At 49.1% G+C, this 22,135-nt stretch overlaps 2 protein-coding genes across 2 annotated transcripts in view; both read right to left on the minus strand.

Moving 5' to 3' along the window:
- Nucleotides 1-22,135, minus strand: part of LOC140119963 (uncharacterized) — a 1,020,783-nt gene that overhangs the window by 364,842 nt on the left and 633,806 nt on the right. The gene's annotated exons all lie outside the window — the stretch shown is intronic.
- Nucleotides 1-22,135, minus strand: part of LOC140119783 (uncharacterized) — a 157,870-nt gene that overhangs the window by 5,047 nt on the left and 130,688 nt on the right. The window contains 5 exon segments of the mRNA XM_072139141.1: nt 600-676; nt 772-895; nt 980-1,090; nt 1,171-1,362; nt 1,447-1,608. Coding sequence (XP_071995242.1) covers nt 600-676; nt 772-895; nt 980-1,090; nt 1,171-1,362; nt 1,447-1,608 — 666 coding nt within the window.

The raw sequence follows: 22,135 nt of genomic DNA on the forward strand, positions 1-22,135 counted from the left end.
GTTAGATCTGCTACAACTCCTTCTCCTGCTATAAAGATCTTATCTGTAGCTTGTAGCTTTAGTCTCCTCACACTGCTGTTTGCCAGCAGGAAGTGTCTGTGAGCATCTGTGTGTGAGCTCGTCTTGGAATGCAGGGGGCGGAGCCAATGCAGAGAGCATTCATGAGAAGAATCTGCCCTGCCCGACCCTAAGTAACAGAATTTACGGTTGGATCCTGGGGGCAAGCATTATTGTGTACAGCAGGACAGAGAGACAGGTTGGAATTATATCTGTGAAATGCTGTATTTGTGTTAATAACAGTGAATTAGAGAATGTGTTATTTTGTTATCCTGAGTGTGTTTAAGAATCTTATCTTCGTGGGAGGAATACCCCTTTAAGCTTGTAATACAGCACAACTCTACTGAAGCTCTTAGTTATTTCAGGCAACCAGTGCTTAACCATGAAGGACCCCAGCAGCCAGAAGTCACAAAGTTTTGATGCATCAACCAATTCTAATGCAAGTGAGGGGAAAAATCTCTAGAAGGGAGGAATTAAGGGGAAATATTCTCCCTCATTACATTCAATTACAAAGGTTTAACAGGAATCTTAGCTCCATCTACCTGATGATCCAGTGGACACATTTCCGAATACTGAGGACTGGGACATCTCTCCGGTGGGTTTCTTTGACTGGATCCATCTATAGGAAATATCCAAAATGATAGAATACATTTTCTATATGTGATGATCCAATTAAAGATGAGTCTAGGTGACTCCAGGAAGGTTTCCACCTACCTGGTGATGTGAGGGGCTGGTGGTCCTCCATCATGATGTCCTTGTACTGGTCCTTGTGTCCTTCTATATACTCCCACTCCTCCATGGAGAAATAGACAGTGACGTCCTGACACCTTATAGGAACCTGACACCCACAATGACACAGTCATCACCCAGACCCCTCCCTTGTGTTATTGTACAATGTCCCAGCATTCCCGGCAGCACTCACCTCTCCGCTCAGCAGCTCAGTGATCCTGGAGGTAAGTTCTAGGATCTTCAGTGAATGAAGTGGAGTCTTGATGATGGGGCTCTGGGACGACTTCTTCACTACTGTATAATCCTGTGTATGGGGAGACACTGATCACTACATAGATCCTAAGAATCCTTCACCTCTCCAGCGATGTCCTGGGAGACTCTCACCTCTCCGGTTATCAAGGAGATCATCTCCAGGGTGAGCTTTAGGATCCTGGCCGCCATCTGCTCTCTGTCCTTCTCCTTCCCTGGTGGACCCTTCACCATCATGATGTCCTTGTACTGGTCCTTGTGTCCTTCTATATACTCCCACTCCTCCATGGAGAAATAGACAGTGACGTCCTGACACCTTATAGGAACCTGACACCCACAATGACACAGTCATCACCCAGACCCCTCCCTTGTGTTATTGTACAATGTCCCAGCATTCCCGGCAGCGCTCACCTCTCCGCTCAGCAGCTCAGTGATCCTGGAGGTAAGTTCTAGGATCTTCTGCTCATGTATCAGTGAATGAGGTGGAGGCTCGGTGATGGGGCTCTGGGTCCATCCTCCTGACACACGGGGGGTCACACACTCACCAGACGACTTCTTCACTACTGTGTAATCCTGTGTATGGGGAGACACTGATCACTACATAGATCCTAAGAATCCTTCACCTCTCCAGTCATTTCCCGCTGTTATTCCTAGAGATAAGAGCCGTGTCCTGGGAGACTCTCACCTCTCCGGTTATCAAGGAGATCATCTCCAGGGTGAGCTCCAGGATCCTGGCCGCCATCTGCTCTCTGTCCTTCTCCCGGATCCCTGGTGGATCATTGATGGAAAGGATCATCTTTAGGAGAAACCTCTGGGAGTCCTGGATCTATAGAACCTGAGGCAAAATTTGAAGAATCAAAGACAATCTCTACTTGAAGCAATTATGTACATGAAAAACATGATCTGAGCAGATGGTCGCGTTGATGCCTGTACAAGCATCATAGACACTTGTACAGGCAGTTTTACTCCTAGAGTCTCATCAACACAAGAATTTTCTCCCCTTTCCCTCTGATGAGCTGCAAGCTGCGCCCTCTTTATGCTCCTTTGCCAATGTTTCGTGTTCTGCAGCTTTAATACCCGGTCCTCACGACACTACCGCAAAGAAAAGCACAAGTATTTGGTAAAAACAGTTTAACAAACAATTACTGACTACTAATGGCCGGATGTGTGTGTGCGCCAGCCTAGCTTGTTCTCTACGTACGCTCCCAAATATTTTTAGCTATCAACTTTTTCTATTGTGCCTAGTTTATATACAGGACGTCATTTAACTTTTCTGATGTAGATCTTTCAAGAACAATCTCCCTTGTTTTGTCGTTTTGGCATTTGGAATGAAGATGTCCATTGAGTTTACCCAATGTCCCCCGCACCCTGAGGAGCTCCAGCAGCGGTGACCAGCTCGATGGACCATGTATTTCCTATCTGCCAGTTTCTCAGACCACAGTCGATGGTCATAGCGGACAGTTCTGCAATACCACTGGGAACATGGTACCGAGGGCACAACTTACATCAGACCATGTTCCTCAACTTGACCAAACATAGAAGCAAGTATGTTCGGACACCAGACCAGAACAAGATGCAAATTGAAGAGAATCTGCAGACCGCTCTACCCTGGCCCATAGATGTCCAAGGAGAATCTTCTCAAACGTCTTCATCACTAGGGAAGTTATTGACCGGTCGCCTTTCATCCCCACTGGCCTAATATTCTTTTTTTGTGTTAGGTTTTTCCAAAGTTTAGGGAAAATTTGCATCTTCAGACTAGCCTGCCACATCTACATTCTGCTCGCCACCATCCGATAGGAAAAGCCACTCCGTGATTTTGAAGCACAGCCGTAACGCGATGAATGAGGCATCAGGATACCAGGTCTGCAGCCCCCCCCCCCCCCCCCCTCTGCAGGACCAGACTCCCCGCTGTAACACGGGATGTAGATGGAAGGTAAGTAACAAGACAATCACCGGAAATACCCGGGGTAAGTAGTGGGGGGTTTAATAGCTACCCCCAGAATCTCTACTGTCACCAGGACACCCTCCATTACTGTATATTAACAATCCTCTGCCCCTCTTCTTTACACTTACTGGAACATCACAGAGACAGTTACGCATGCGCCAAGTTTTACCACAAATAAATGCGAATTGATAATGTTTTAAAATAATAAAAAAGGGTTTGAAAACATTTACTCGACCATTACCATCAACTCCTGACCAGGTGGTTATCTGACCCCTAAAGTATAACAAATGGGGGGTCCTTGTAATATACTGCACCCCACACATGCAGCATGTACCCCCCATGTAATATACTGCACCCCCCACACATACAGCATGTACCCCCCATGTAATATACTGCACCCCCCACACACATACAGCATGTACCCCCCATGTAATATACTGCACCCCCACACACATACAGCATGTACCCCCCATGTAATATACTGCACCCCCACACACATACAGCATGTACCCCCATGTAATATACTGCACCCCACACACATACAGCATGTACCCCCCATGTAATATACTGCACCCCCACACACATACAGCATGTACCCCCATGTAATATACTGCACCCCCCACACATACAGCATGTACCCCCCATGGAATATACTGCACCCCCCACACACATACAGCATGTACCCCCATGTAATATACTGCACCCCCCACATACAGCATGTACCCCCCATGTAATATACTGCACCCCACACATACAGCTAGTACCCCCCATGTAATATACTGCACCCCCCACACATACAGCATGTACCCCCCATGTAATATACTGCACCCCCCACACATACAGCATGTACCCCCCCATGTAATATACTGCACCGCACACACATACAGCATGTACCCCCCATGTAATATACTGCACCCCCACACACATACAGCATGTACCCCCCATGTAATATACTGCACACCCCACACATACAGCATGTACCCCCCATGTAATATACTGCACCCCCCACACACATACAGCATGTACCCCCATGTAATATACTGCACCCCCCACATACAGCATGTACCCCCCATGTAATATACTGCACCCCACACATACAGCTAGTACCCCCCATGTAATATACTGCACCCCCCACACATACAGCATGTACCCCCCATGTAATATACTGCACCCCCCACACATACAGCATGTACCCCCCATGTAATATACTGCACCGCACACACATACAGCATGTACCCCCCATGTAATATACTGCACCCCCACACACATACAGCATGTACCCCCCATGTAATATACTGCACCCCCCACACATACAGCATGTACCCCCCATGTAATATACTGCACCCCCCACACATACAGCATGTACCCCCCATGTAATATACTGCACCCCCCACACATACAGCATGTACCCCCCATGTAATATACTGCACCCCACACACATACAGCATGTACCCCCCCATGTAATATACTGCACCCCCACACACATACAGCATGTACCCCCATGTAATATACTGCACCCCCCACACACATACAGCATGTACCCCCCATGTAATATACTGCACCCCCCACACACATACAGCATGTACACCCAATGTAATATACTGCACCCCCCACACATACAGCATGTACCCCCCATGTAATATACTGCACCCCACACACATACAGCATGTACCCCCCATGTAATATACTGCACCCCACACATACAGCATGTACCCCCCATGTAATATACTGCACCCCACACACATACAGCATGTACCCCCCATGTAATATACTGCACCCCCACACACATACAGCATGTACCCCCCATGTAATATACTGCACCCCCACACACATACAGCATGTACCCCCATGTAATATACTGCACCCCCCACACATACAGCATGTACCCCCATGTAATATACTGCACCCCCCCACACATACAGCATGTACCCCCCATGTAATATACTGCACCCCCCACACACATACAGCATGTACCCCCCATGTAATATACTGCACCCCCCACACACATACAGCATGTACCCCCATGTAATATACTGCACCACCTATGTAATATACTGCACCCCCCACACATACAGCATGTACCCCCCATGTAATATACTGCACCCCCCACACACATACAGCATGTACCCCCCATGTAATATACTGCACCCCACACACACATACAGCATGTACCCCCATGTAATATACTGCACCCCCCACACATACAGCATGTACCCCCTATGTAATATACTGCACCCCCCACACATAGATCATGTACCCCCATGTAATAAACTGCACCCCACACATACAGCATGTACCCCCCATGTAATATACTGCACCCCACACACATACAGCATGTACCCCCCATGTAATATACTGCACCCCCCACACACATACTGCATGTACCCCCCATGTAATATACTGCACCCCACACACATACAGCATGTACCCCCCCATGTAATATACTGCACCCCCCACACATACAGCATGTACCCCCCATGTAATATACTGCACCCCCCACACACATACAGCATGTACACCCAATGTAATATACTGCACCCCCCACACATACAGCATGTACCCCCCATGTAATATACTGCACCCCACACACATACAGCATGTACCCCCCATGTAATATACTGCACCCCACACATACAGCATGTACCCCCCATGTAATATACTGCACCCCACACACATACAGCATGTACCCCCCATGTAATATACTGCACCCCCACACACATACAGCATGTACCCCCCATGTAATATACTGCACCCCCACACACATACAGCATGTACCCCCATGTAATATACTGCACCCCCCACACATACAGCATGTACCCCCATGTAATATACTGCACCCCCCCACACATACAGCATGTACCCCCCATGTAATATACTGCACCCCCCACACACATACAGCATGTACCCCCCATGTAATATACTGCACCCCCCACACACATACAGCATGTACCCCCATGTAATATACTGCACCACCTATGTAATATACTGCACCCCCCACACATACAGCATGTACCCCCCATGTAATATACTGCACCCCCCACACACATACAGCATGTACCCCCCATGTAATATACTGCACCCCACACACACATACAGCATGTACCCCCATGTAATATACTGCACCCCCCACACATACAGCATGTACCCCCTATGTAATATACTGCACCCCCCACACATAGATCATGTACCCCCATGTAATAAACTGCACCCCACACATACAGCATGTACCCCCCATGTAATATACTGCACCCCACACACATACAGCATGTACCCCCCATGTAATATACTGCACCCCCCACACACATACTGCATGTACCCCCCATGTAATATACTGCACCCCACACACATACAGCATGTACCCCCCATGTAATATACTGCACCCCCCACACATACAGCATGTACCCCCCATGTAATATACTGCACCCCACACACATACAGCATGTACCCCCCATGTAATATACTGCACCGCCACTCATACAGCATGTACCCCCCATGTAATATACTGCACCCCCCACATACAGCATGTACCCCCCATGTAATATACTGCACCCCCCACATACAGCATGTACCCCCATGTAATATACTGCACCACCTATGTAATATACTGCACCCCCCACACATACAGCATGTACCCCCATGTAATATACTGCACCCCCCACACACATACAGCATGTACCCCCCATGTAATATACTGCACCCCCCACACACATACAGCATGTACCCCCCATGTAATAAACTGCACCCCACACATACAGCATGTACCCCCCATGTAATATACTGCACCCCCCACACATACAGCATGTACCCCCTGTGTAATATACTGCACCCCCACACATACAGCATGTACCCCCCATGTAATATACTGCACCCCCACACATACAGCATGTACCCCCCATGTAATATACTGCACCCCCCACACATACAGCATGTACCCCCATGTAATATACTGCACCCCACACATACAGCATGTACCCCCATGTAATATACTGCACCCCACACATACAGCATGTACCCCCATGTAATATACTGCACCCCCCACACACATACAGCATGTACCCCCCATGTAATATACTGCACCCCACACACATACAGCATGTACCCCCCATGTAATATACTGCACCCCCCACACACATACTGCATGTACCCCCCATGTAATATACTGCACCCCACACACATACAGCATGTACCCCCCCATGTAATATACTGCACCCCCCACACATACAGCATGTACCCCCCATGTAATATACTGCACCCCACACACATACAGCATGTACCCCCCATGTAATATACTGCACCGCCACTCATACAGCATGTACCCCCCATGTAATATACTGCACCCCCCACATACAGCATGTACCCCCCATGTAATATACTGCACCCCCCACATACAGCATGTACCCCCCATGTAATATACTGCACCCCCACACACACACAGCATGTACCCCCCATGTAATATACTGCACCCCACACATACAGCATGTACCCCCCATGTAATATACTGCACCCCCCACACACATACAGCATGTACCCCCCATGTAATATACTGCACCGCCACTCATACAGCATGTACCCCCCATGAAATATACTGCACCCCCACACACATACAGCATGTACCCCCCATGTAATATACTGCACCCCCCACACATACAGCATGTACCCCCTATGTAATATACTGCACCCCCCCATGTAATATACTGCACCCCCCACACACATACAGCATGTACCCCCCATGAAATATACTGCATCCCACACACATACAGCATGTACCCCCCATGTAATATACTGCACCCCACACACATACAGCATGTACCCCCCATGTAATATACTGCACCCCCCAAACATACAGCATGTACCCCCCATGTAATATACTGCACCCCCCACACATACAGCATGTACCCCCCATGTAATATACTGCACCACCACACACATACAGCATGTACCCCCCCATGTAATATACTGCACCCCCCACACATACAGCATGTACCCCCCATGTAATATACTGCACCCCCACACACATACAGCATGTACCCCCCCATGTAATATACTGCACCCCCACACACACACAGCATGTACCCCCCATGTAATATACTGCACCCCACACATACAGCATGTACCCCCCATGTAATATACTGCACCCCCCACACATACAGCATGTACCCCCCATGTAATATACTGAACCACCACACACATACAGCATGTACCCCCCATGTAATATACTGCACCCCCCCCCCCCACACATACAGCATGTACCCCCCATGTAATATACTGCACCACCACACACATACAGCATGTACCCCCCCATGTAATATACTGCACCCCCCACACATACAGCATGTACCCCCCATGTAATATACTGCACCCCCACACACATACAGCATGTACCCCCCCATGTAATATACTGCACCCCCCACACATACAGCATGTACCCCCCATGTAATATACTGCACCACCACACACATACAGCATGTACCCCCCATGTAATATACTGCACCCCCCACACATACAGCATGTACCCCCCATGTAATATACTGAACCACCACACACATACAGCATGTACCCCCCATGTAATATACTGCACCCCCCACACACATACAGCATGTACCCCCTGTGTAATATACTGCACCCCACACACATACAGCATGTACCCCCCATGTAATATACTGCACCCCCACACACATACAGCATGTACCCCCCATGTAATATACTGCACCCCCACACACATACAGCATGTACCCCCCATGTAATATACTGTACCCCCCATGTAATATACTGCACACCCCACACACATACAGCATGTACCCCCCATGTAATATACTGCACCCCCACACACATACAGCATGTACCCCCATGTAATATACTGCACCCCCCACACACATACAGCATGTACCCCCCATGTAATATACTGCACCGCCACACACATACAGCATGTACCCCCCATGTAATATACTGCACCCCCACACACATACAGCATGTACCCCCCATGTAATATACTGTACCCCCCATGTAATATACTGCACACCCCCCACACATACAGCATGTACCCCCCATGTAATATACTGCACCCCACACACATACAGCATGTACCCCCCATGTAATATACTGCACCGCCACTCATACAGCATGTACCCCCCATGTAATATACTGCACCCCCCACATACAGCATGTACCCCCCATGTAATATACTGCACCCCCCACATACAGCATGTACCCCCCATGTAATATACTGCACCCCCACACACACACAGCATGTACCCCCCATGTAATATACTGCACCCCACACATACAGCATGTACCCCCCATGTAATATACTGCACCCCCCACACACATACAGCATGTACCCCCCATGTAATATACTGCACCGCCACTCATACAGCATGTACCCCCCATGAAATATACTGCACCCCCACACACATACAGCATGTACCCCCCATGTAATATACTGCACCCCCCACACATACAGCATGTACCCCCTATGTAATATACTGCACCCCCCCATGTAATATACTGCACCCCCCACACACATACAGCATGTACCCCCCATGAAATATACTGCATCCCACACACATACAGCATGTACCCCCCATGTAATATACTGCACCCCACACACATACAGCATGTACCCCCCATGTAATATACTGCACCCCCCAAACATACAGCATGTACCCCCCATGTAATATACTGCACCCCCCACACATACAGCATGTACCCCCCATGTAATATACTGCACCACCACACACATACAGCATGTACCCCCCCATGTAATATACTGCACCCCCCACACATACAGCATGTACCCCCCATGTAATATACTGCACCCCCACACACATACAGCATGTACCCCCCCATGTAATATACTGCACCCCCACACACACACAGCATGTACCCCCCATGTAATATACTGCACCCCACACATACAGCATGTACCCCCCATGTAATATACTGCACCCCCCACACATACAGCATGTACCCCCCATGTAATATACTGAACCACCACACACATACAGCATGTACCCCCCATGTAATATACTGCACCCCCCCCCCACACATACAGCATGTACCCCCCATGTAATATACTGCACCCCCCCCCCCACACATACAGCATGTACCCCCCATGTAATATACTGCACCACCACACACATACAGCATGTACCCCCCCATGTAATATACTGCACCCCCCACACATACAGCATGTACCCCCCATGTAATATACTGCACCCCCACACACATACAGCATGTACCCCCCCATGTAATATACTGCACCCCCCACACATACAGCATGTACCCCCCATGTAATATACTGCACCACCACACACATACAGCATGTACCCCCCATGTAATATACTGCACCCCCCACACATACAGCATGTACCCCCCATGTAATATACTGAACCACCACACACATACAGCATGTACCCCCCATGTAATATACTGCACCCCCCACACACATACAGCATGTACCCCCTGTGTAATATACTGCACCCCACACACATACAGCATGTACCCCCCATGTAATATACTGCACCCCCACACACATACAGCATGTACCCCCCATGTAATATACTGCACCCCCACACACATACAGCATGTACCCCCCATGTAATATACTGTACCCCCCATGTAATATACTGCACACCCCACACACATACAGCATGTACCCCCCATGTAATATACTGCACCCCCACACACATACAGCATGTACCCCCATGTAATATACTGCACCCCCCACACACATACAGCATGTACCCCCCATGTAATATACTGCACCGCCACACACATACAGCATGTACCCCCCATGTAATATACTGCACCCCCACACACATACAGCATGTACCCCCCATGTAATATACTGTACCCCCCATGTAATATACTGCACACCCCACACACATACAGCATGTACCCCCCATGTAATATACTGCACCCCCACACACATACAGCATGTACCCCCATGTAATATACTGCACCCCCCACACACATACAGCATGTACCCCCCATGTAATATACTGCACCGCCACTCATACAGCATGTACCCCCCATGTAATATACTGCACCCCCACACACATACAGCATGTACCCCACATGTAATATCCTGCACCCCCCACACACATACAGCATGTACCCCCCATGTAATATACTGCCCCCCCACACATACAGCATGTACCCCCATGTAATATACTGCACCCCCCACACACATACAGCATGTACCCCCCCATGTAATATACTGCACCCCACACACATACAGCATGTACCCCCCATATAATATACTGCACCCCCCACACATACAGCATGTACCCCCCATGTAATATACTGCACCCCCCACACATACAGCATGTACCCCCCATGTAATATACTGCACCCCACACACATACAGCATGTACCCCCCATGTAATATACTGCACCCCCCACACACATACAGCATGTACCCCCCATGTAATATACTGCACCCCCCACACACATACAGCATGTACCCCCCATGTAATATACTGCACCCACACACACATACAGCATGTACCCCCCATGTAATATACTGCACCCCCACACACATACAGCATGTACCCCCCATGTAATATACTGCACCCCACACACATACAGCATGTACCCCCCATGTAATATACTGCACCCCCCACACATACAGCATGTACCCCCCATGTAATATACTGCACCCCCCACACACATACAGCATGTACCCCCATGTAATATACTGCACCCCCCACACACATACAGCATGTACCCCCCATGTAATATACTGCACCCCCCACACACATACAGCATGTACCCCCATGTAATATACTGCACCCCCCACACACATACAGCATGTACCCCCCATGTAATATACAGCACCCCACACACATACAGCATGTACCCCCCATGTAATATACTGCACCCCCCACACACATACAGCATGTACCCGCCATGTATTATACTGCACCCCCCCCCACACATACAGCATGTACCCCCCATGTAATATACTGCACCCCCCCCCACACATACAGCATGTACCCCCCATGTAATATACTGCACCCCCCCCACACATACAGCATGTACCCCCCATGTAATATACAGCACCCCCCACACATACAGCATGTACCCCCCATGTAATATACTGCACCCCCCACACACATACAGCATGTACCCCCCATGTAATATACTGCACCCCACACACATACAGCATGTACCCCCCATGTAATATACTGCACCCCACACACATACAGCATGTACCCCCCATGTAATATACTGCACCCCCCACACATACAGCATGTACCCCCCATGTAATATACTGCACCCCCCACACATACAGCATGTACCCCCCATGTAATATACTGCACCCCACACATACAGCATGTACCCCCCATGTAATATACTGCACCCCCCACACATACAGCATGTACCCCCCATGTAATATACTGCACCCCCCACACATACAGCATGTACCCCCCATGTAATTTACTGCACCCCCCACACACATACAGCATGTACCCCCCATGTAATATACTGCACCCCACACACATACAGCATGTACCCCCATGTAATATACTGCACCCCCCACACACATACAGCATGTACCCCCATGTAATATACTGCACCCCCACACACATACAGCATGTACCCCCCATGTAATATACTGCACCCCCCCACACATACAGCATGTACCCCCCATGTAATATACTGCACCCCCCACACATACAGCATGTACCCCCTATGTAATATACTGCACCCCACACACATACAGCATGTACCCCCCATGTAATATACTGCACCCCACACACATACAGCATGTACCCCCCATGTAATATACTGCACCCCCACACACATACAGCATGTACCCCCCATGTAATATACTGCACCCCCACACACATACAGCATGTACCCCCCATGTAATATACTGCACCCCCACACACATACAGCATGTACCCCCCATGTAATATACTGCACCCCCCACACACATACAGCATGTACCCCCCATGTAATATACTGCACCCCCCACACATACAGCATGTACCCCCCATGTAATATACTGCACCCCACACACATACAGCATGTACCCCCCATGTAATATACTGCCCCCCCACACACACAGCATGTACCCCCCATGTAATATACTGCACCCCACACACACATACAGCATGTACCCCCCATGTAATATACTGCACCCCACACACATACAGCATGTACCCCCCATGTAATATACTGCACCACCACACACATACAGCATGTACCCCCCATGTAATATACTGCACCCCACACACATACAGGATGTACCCCCCATGTAATATACTGCACCCCACACACACATACAGCATGTACCCCCATGTAATATACTGTACCCCCCACACACATACAGCATGTACCCCCCATGTAATATACTGCACCCCACACACACATACAGCATGTACCCCCCCATGTAATATACTGCACCCCCACACACATACAGCATGTACCCCCATGTAATATACTGCACCCCCCACACACATACAGCATGTACCCCCCCATGTAATATACTGCACCCCCCACACACATACAGCATGTACCCCCCATGTAATATACTGCACCCCCCACACACATACAGCATGTACCCCCCATGTAATATACTGCACCCCCACACACATACAGCATGTGCCCCCATGTAATATACTGCACCCCACACACATACAGGATGTACCCCCCATGTAATATACTGCACCCCACACACACATACAGCATGTACCCCCTGTGGTATCTGCATGTGACCCCCGGCTGCTCCTCCCTCCCCAGTATCGGGCACATATATGACCCCGGTCCCTTCTCTCCCCCTACAGACCCCGCAGCAAATAGCAAATATGCTCACCCTGATAATCCTCCTCCACACAGCACACAGCAGGAAGCCCCGCCCATACTACATCGGTCACATGACCTGTAGTGTCACGTGACCAGTGACATCACACCCACATCCTGGTAACAGCATCCTAGCATCTACCATAGAGCGCAGGAGGACGAGTGTGAGGTACAGAGTGTCCTGCACCGAGGAGAGAAGAGGTAAGTGACCAGAGGAGGGACTACAACTCCCAGCATGCTCCAGGAGCACACATACTATACAGAGGAACTACAACTCCCAGCATGCTCCAGGAGTGCACACAGTATATGGAGGGACTACAACTCCCAGCATGCTCCAGGAGTTGTAGTCCCTCCATATACTGTGTGCACTCCTGGAGCATGCTGGGAGTTGTAGTTCCTCTGTATAGTATGTGTGCTCCTGGAGCATGCTGGGAGTTGTAGTTCCTCTGTATAGTGTGTGTGCTCCTGGAGCATGCTGGGAGTCCACACACATTGTACATGGGGTGAGGACCCCCGGTAGGTCCCTGAGCTGTGACACTACACAGTGAGAGTTGTTATGTGCAGGACACATTGGGGCGCTGCACTTTTTTCAGACTGTTTGCATTTTTCGGGGCTCAGGACTGTACACTGTGATATCAGGACGGTACGCTGTGATATCAGGACCGTACGCTGTGATATCAGGACCGTACGCTGTGATATCAGGACCGTACGCTGTGATATCAGGACCGTACGCTGTGATATCAGGACCGTACGCTGTGATATCAGGACGGTACGCTGTGATATCAGGACGGTACGCTGTGATATCAGGACGGTACGCTGTGATATCAGGACGGTACGCTGTGATATCAGGACGGTACGCTGTGATATCAGGACGGTACGCTGTGATATCAGGACGGTACGCTGTGATATCAGGACGGTACGCTGTGATATCAGGACCGTACGCTGTGATATCAGGACCGTACACTGTGACATCAGGACTGAGGGAAGTGATGCATCTGTTGGAATCTAAACCTCTCCATAGAACATCAGATTCGGGGGGAATGTAACGTGCTATAGGTGAGTTACTCCGAGTGGCCATAATCTTTGTCAATATCTTAATATCTACGTTAATTAAAGGTATAGGCCTAAATCTTTGACAAGAGGAGTGGAGTGGTCTCTATCGGGTTTAGTTAAGGCGGAAATCGTTGCCTGTAATGGAAGCCGGCCTTCAAACAATTGCTTGAAAAAACTTCAGACACTAAGCCTCTGAGCTCGTCCAACCTGGTAAACGGTCCCTTCTTCTTCTTGGCCTTCGTGCGCCATAGAGGTTGAAGAGGTGGGTCAGAGTCTACAGCGATTGTGGACGAGGGTAAGGGTGACTTCTGGTCCTTCGTAATTAGGCCCAATTTCACTAATAGCGATTCTCCTTCCGGAAAGGTGGCAAAGCCGTAAGACTCATTCTGATGATGGAGAATTTAACGAAAGGGAAATGGCCATCGGTATTTAACATCCCGTTCCTGTAGCGGTTTGCGCCTCTGGATGGTCTGCGGGGAATAGGTCAGAAAAGATTTGAATATTCGAGTTTCCAGTTCCGGAGATACTAACATCACCTTTTCTTTTAATGGAGTTTCACCACAATGTCCCTCGGGAGACCATGCAGCCTTTGGTGCTGTCAGGGCGCGGTGCACTCGGTCAACTTCGTAGAAAGAATCGGATAAGTCCGGATTGGACTTGTACATCTTGGACCACCTTAGATGCATCCGTGTAAGTTTCAGGGACAACCCTAATGTGAAGATTGCCCCTCTTAGATCTATTCTCTAGGTTTTCTATTTTGAAGTTGCGCTTCTTCCAGTTGGGCATATACATCAGCAATGCGATCACAATTCTGGTTCACACTTCTTCCAGTTTCATCAACTTTACTCTCAATTGCCTCTATTCTGGACCCTATAGACTGAACGTCCCCTTTAAGTTATTTGTGAACATGCTTTTGCAAGTTGATAATATTAAATGGAGAAAAGTCTCTGGCGGGCACAGCCCCAACGATACCACCGACAGCCCAACGCGTGGCCCGACTCTCCAGGGGCAGGGGTGATCACGGCAGGACTTTCCAGCGGTGCTCAATCAATGTATATAAGAAGATATCCATACATAAACATAGAGAAAGATGACGGCACTCACCGGTTCCAAAAGCATGAAAAGCGTCCTTTATTGGTGGGGAAGCATGCAGGGGGGTAAACAGACAGGTTCTGGCAACGGGGCCGTTTCACGCACTGTGGCGCTTTCTCAAGCCGATGGCCGCGTCATCGCTAAAATACACATGACCGCAGGTGGGTGTGGCCAAACCTAGTGGGTGTGGCCATACCCAGTGGGCGTGGCCATACCTAGTAACAAGCAATACATTACAACACCTGTGAGAATGAGACGGCAACAATAGTTCAGTGATGCACATGAATATCCTTATATAAACACACAAGGAGACAAAGTATATGTGACAACCAGGTGATAATTAAAACTATTCAGGTAAGTGGGAGGATGATAAATCGTCAGGCCCGGCATGGAGGTCCTTCCAAAACCCGGACCGGAGGTTCAATCCCACTGCTGAAGTTAAAAACAAGAAGACACTACAGCTGCGACGATCTAATCGTCAATCTACGCTAAATGGCACTTATGTACAGCGAACTATTAATACCACCCTAGAATTTGAAGAGGGTAAGGGGCGCAGGGTGCTATAAGGGGCGCAGGGTGCTATAAGGGGCGCAGGGTGCTATATGGTAATGGGCGCAGGTCGCGGAATACTGTATGAGCATATGCTCCAAGTTATAGTAAAATGGTGGCTTGGGTTTAAGTGGCCAAGGTAGCCTGACCAGTATGAAAGAAGAAAAAGGAAGAGATCGTAAATATCACAAGAATACATTGAGCTTGTTGCCCCAAAGGGCCCAGGGCCCCAAATTTACTAATGAGCCTGCTCTCACGCTGAAGGAGGAGTTTTGCACGGTCCCCTCCCACGCCCTTATGCTCAATCCTCTCAATCCTCTTTTGCAAGTTGACTTTGTAGCATATGTGAAAAATGAGCCCGGAGCGCGCTGTCTGCAGAATATAGAGAGGCTTGCATGCCTGCTGGGGCTTGTTGTTGATCCCCCACTCACTCAGAGGACTGCTGGCTAAAATTGGCTGCCGCCATAGCATGGTCCAGGCAGGAGGCTGTAGAGGCCGGGGAAGCTATAAATAAATCTGGGGTACTCGAGATACCTGGAGGGTCTGGGGTTCCTCCGGGTTTGTTGAGGCTGGGTTGAGCTCATCGCTCTGTGGGAGCTTCAGCTGCTCCACCTCCAGGCTCTGGCGGGAGCGCTGGGATTCTTCCCGCCCTGCAGTCAGCTGTACGGTGCCGGCTCCTTGTTCATTTCGGAATGTAAATGTGGCAGTAGATGTAGTGACGACGTGTACATAAATCTCTGCACCACCAAGATTGTTCCATGGATTAAAATATTACCTAAGAACAAACCATGGATTACTCTAGATGTAAAGAACCTCCTAAGTATGAATAGGAAGGGGTTTTTTTCTAGGAATAACAGCAAATATCAGGCTGTGCAGCGCAAAATTATGGTTAAAATTAGGGAAAGGAAAGAGACCTTCAGGAAAAAGCTGGAGAATATATTTGAAGCACGGCAGATAAAGAGCGGAGGGAGGGATTATTATCAATCATTGGTTAGAAGGTTCAAACAACTGAGGGAGATCCAAACAGGTGAGGACAAACTCATACTAATGGTATTTTTTAGTCGTTCTAGTGAAGGGGTGATTCTGTGTGAGGCTTATAGGACAAAGTAGCAAAATGGATCATTGAACTATGGGAACTTGGTAATCAACTATGGCAAGCATTATCTGCTGGGGGGGGTGGTCAATAAAAAAAAAAAAGGAATATAATAGGCTGGGCAAAATCACCAGAAGGTCACAGAGCATTGTTGGCGATTGTAGCCCGAGCCAAATCGACCGCATTCGGCAGGTTAGGAGTCGCAATAAGCTCATTTCCATTGCAGGAAACACATTACACGCATCTTACCAAGTACTACTACGACAATGGAGCATGAGAAGTGACCGGTACTGGCAGATCAGCTGCCGAACAACGAGGTTTCAGAATTCCTTTATACCAAGAGCCATTGAATCCTACAATAAATGCCAAAACAACTTAATAACCCCCATTTGTCCCTCTCCCCTCCCCCCCCCTCAAGTTTCCTGTGTTATTGTCTGAGTTCTTGATTATGTCTATGACTTTTCTTTTGTGTACTCTAAATGCTGGAGTCATGTACATCACAATTTCCTCAGGGATCAATAAAGCTTTATTGTATTTTAGATGTACAACAATGTCTGGGAGATATGATAGTTGGGAAAGCAGTAGGTCCAGGCTGGGTGCCAGATAGGGTCTTAAAGACTTGTAACTCCCAGCTATGTTGTGTCCTAACTACAATGTTCAATGCTAGCAGCAAGTCCATCCCGCTTTGCGGCGGTCTCTGGTGAAAACCAGGTGCCACTTAGACTTCACTCCCAGGTGTCGGCTTACGCCATCACTCTCGGGGCACAGAGGATCCTAAAATAAGATCTGGCCATGGATCCACCGAGGTCCCGCTGTTTTGGCTGATCTTACCACCATTGTGGCTCAGCAGACCCAGCAAATTCCTGTGCAAGGTCAGCAACTCGGACAAGTCTCTGCCATGCTACAGCACCTATTGTCGTCCTGGCAGAAGCAGGAGCAGGATCCGGTTCCTGTGGTAACCCCTGCTACTGTGGCTGTATTGTCTTCTGCAGAACCCAGACTGCGTCTATCCATGCCATCCAAATACGATGGTGATCCCCAGTTGTGCAGGGGGTTCATCACGCAGTGCTCTCTGGACATCGAACTTATGCCCACGTAGTTCATCACAGAGAGGTCAAAGGTGTTTTTTTATAATAATACGCCCCTCTGGCACAGGAGAGACTCGGTCATGGCTGACCACGTTCCTCGCAGAATTTACAATTGTCTTCAAATTACCAGCCCGGGCGTCATCTGCTGAGACTGCTCTGCTGAACTTCATCGAGTGCCAGTCAGGACCCGACGCCTTCCCCGCCTGGCTCCAATTTTTCAAAATCCACCTCTATCTTCCTCCGTGTCTGCTTCAGAGGAACTCGTGCATAGAGCACGACTGACACCCCAAGAGCGTACAAGACAATGTCTGGAGAATCTCTGCCTCTATTGCGCCAGTCCAGAACACTTCCTGCTGACTTGTCCTGCCCATTCTCAGCGTCCAGGGATTGGCACGCGCCTAGGGTTCTTGGGAGAAGCGTCCCTAGGTGAGGACAAATCGTCTCCATGTTTGCATGTTCCTGCTCTGCTCAGTTTTGGAACCAGTGGACTGGTTCAAGCCTCAGCCTTTCTGGACTCCCGCTCGGCAGGGAATTTCATAGATGCTGCTCTGGTCTCCCGGCATTGTTTCCCTGCGGTTCGTCTAGAAAAGCCGCTGTTTATCTCCTCTGTCCATGGGCAGATACTCTGTGACCCAGTCCAGTATCGCACCAAACCGGTATGTCCATAAGTTGGTGCCTTGCATAAAGAGAGACTGTCTTTCTATGTACTTCCCCATTCCACATCCTCCATTCTATTGGGACTTCCGTGGTTACAGCAACACGCACCTATCCTCAACTGGCAGACTGGGGAGGTTCTTCGCTGGGGTCCTGAATGCCAGTCTCGCTGCCTCATGGCTCTCTGTCCGGTGTCCGCCATGCCTTCTTCTTAGTCTTCCAAGGTTTTCCCGCTGTTTATATGGACTTTGCTTATATCTTCTCAGAGCAAAAATCGGAGACACTGCCACCGCATCGACGCTACGACTGTTCTATAGAGCTGTTACCAGGCACATCTCCTCCACGAGGTCAAGTATGCCCATTCTCCAAACCCGAGACCGCGGCAATGTAAGCCTATATCATGAAGAATCTGCAGGACGAGTTCATCTGCAAATCTTCTTCTCCTGCTGGTACTGGATTATTCTTCATGGACAAGAAGGATGGCTCCCTCTGTCTGACTTTATTGAGGCCACGGTAATCAATGAAGACAGTGAAAAACCGCTATCCTCTGCCTCTGATCACAGAACTTTTTGACCACCAGCGGGGTGCCAAGGTTTTCACCAAGCTGGATCTGTAGGAGGCCTGTAACCTCATCAGTAGCCGTGAAGGCGATGAATGGAAGACGGCCTTCAATAGTTGGATATTTTGGGTATCTTTGGACTCTGCACTGCACCAGCAGTGTTCCAGGAATTATATTTTCAGAGACTTGCTTTATACTTGTGTCATTCCTTATGTCTACCTAGACCATATCCTGGTGTTCTCTACTGACCTGGAGTCTCATCAGGTCCATGCACGTCATGTCCTTAGACGTCGAAGGGTCCAACATCTCTATGCCAAACTCAAGGAATGCCAGTTCCGTTTCTCGGGATATATCATCTCTGACAGGGCCTTATACCGCACTTCTCTTCTCCCGTCTCCTCCTTGTGGGGTTGACTAAAAAAGATGCCAAGCTTTGGCCTCTGGCAGCTGAAGAAGCCTTCTCCAGGCTAAAGTCTGCCTTTGCTTTTGCTTCTGTCCTCTCTAGGCCTGATAAGGAGAATTCGTCCCACTTGGAGGTCGATGCCTACTCAGTAGGTCACTGAGCTGTTCTGATCCAGAAAGGGCCCAAAGGCCAAACTCTCACTTGTGTTTTTTTTTTCTCTAAAACCTTCTCCGCTGCTGAAAGGAATTATTCCATAGGAGATTGTGAACTCTGGCTATTAAACTTGCCCTGGAAGAGTGGTGCTATCTTTTAGAGAGAGCTCGTCATCCAGTCTGCGTATATACGGACCACAAGAACCTCCTGTACCTTCAAACTGTTCAGCGCCTCAGCCCACGACAGGCTCGCTGGTCCCTCTACTTTTCACATTTCAATTTGCTGATCCACATCCCTCTTGCTGAAAAGAATGTCAAGGCGGATGGACTCTCTCGTGCCGCCGATGTTATTGGGAAAGAACCGGCTCCGCGGCATGTGATTCCTCCTGAAAGATTGGTTCTTGCTGCTCCAGTGGATCTTTGGCCTCCCCTTCGGAAAAAGATATTGACTTGGGGACATAGCTCTCGCGTGGCTGGGCACACTGGGGTGCAGCGCTCAGTAGCCCTCATTTCTCGTTTCTATTGGTGGCCAGACATTTTGAGTTCCTGTACCTCCTGTGCTCGTAATAAGCCATCTTGCCTCAAACCTGCTGGTCTCATATTGCTGTTGCCGATACCCAGCTACCCGTGGGCTCACGTGACCATGGATTTTATTGAGGATTTTCCATCTTCCTCTGCGAATACTGTCCAGGTAACTGACCGGTTCGATGTCCCATTTTGTCCCGCTGCCAGGCTTGCCATCAGCTCCTCGACATACCAGCCTGTCCTTTACCCACATCTTATGGCTTTATGAACTTCTGCTGCACATTGTCTCAGACCAAGGGGTCCAGTTTGTCTCCTGCTTTTGGTGATCTCTATGTAATCAACTTTAATTTAACCTTAATTTAATTCGGACTTCTCCTCTGCATACCAACCGCAGTCAAATGGACAAGTAAAGAACCAAAAGCAACTATTATGAAAGCCACCTTTGACCTCTCTGTAATGAACTACGTGGGCATAAGTTCGATGTGCAGAGAGCACTGCGTGATGAACCCCCTGCACAACTTGGGATCACCATCGTATTTGGATGGCATGGATAGACATTACCCCCGGTTACCTTTGTCATTTTGTCTACAACTCCCTGGATTCTGAGTCTGCTGCCGCCCCCACCTCTTCCTCTGTCCTTTCCCTCGGATGTTCCTGCGGTGGAAGAGTTGCTGCAGGACCTCAAATCAATCTGAGAGCAGACACATCGGTCACTGCTTCAGGCGTAGGCCCGCACCAAGACCCAAGCTGATAAGAAGTGCAGGTCTCCTTCAGTCTTCTCTCCTGGTGACAAAGTGTGGCTATCGTCCAGCCACGTCCGACTGAAGATTCCAAGCTACCTGCTTGGTCCATGTTTTCTGGGGCCATTTGAGGCGGTAAAGCGAATAAATCCTGTGGCCTATAAACTCTGTCTTCCTCTCACTATGTGCATCCCGAACTCCTTTCATGTCTCTCTACTAAAGCCTGTCATCTTGAACCGCATCTCTTAGCAATCTTCTCCTGAGACTGAATCCTCTGATGTCTCTGTGGTAAAGGAGCTTCTGGACATGAAGACAATGAGCGGTTCTTCCTTGTTGACTGGAAGGGGTTCGGTCCTAAAGAGAGATCTTGGCAGCCCGAGGAAAATACTTTGGACCGTGGCCGCCTTCAAAGGTTCCTCCAAACCAAGAATAAGGGGAG

The sequence above is a fragment of the Engystomops pustulosus genome, chromosome 2 (assembly GCF_040894005.1).
Source record: "Engystomops pustulosus chromosome 2, aEngPut4.maternal, whole genome shotgun sequence".
NCBI classification, from domain to species: Eukaryota; Metazoa; Chordata; class Amphibia; order Anura; family Leptodactylidae; genus Engystomops; species Engystomops pustulosus.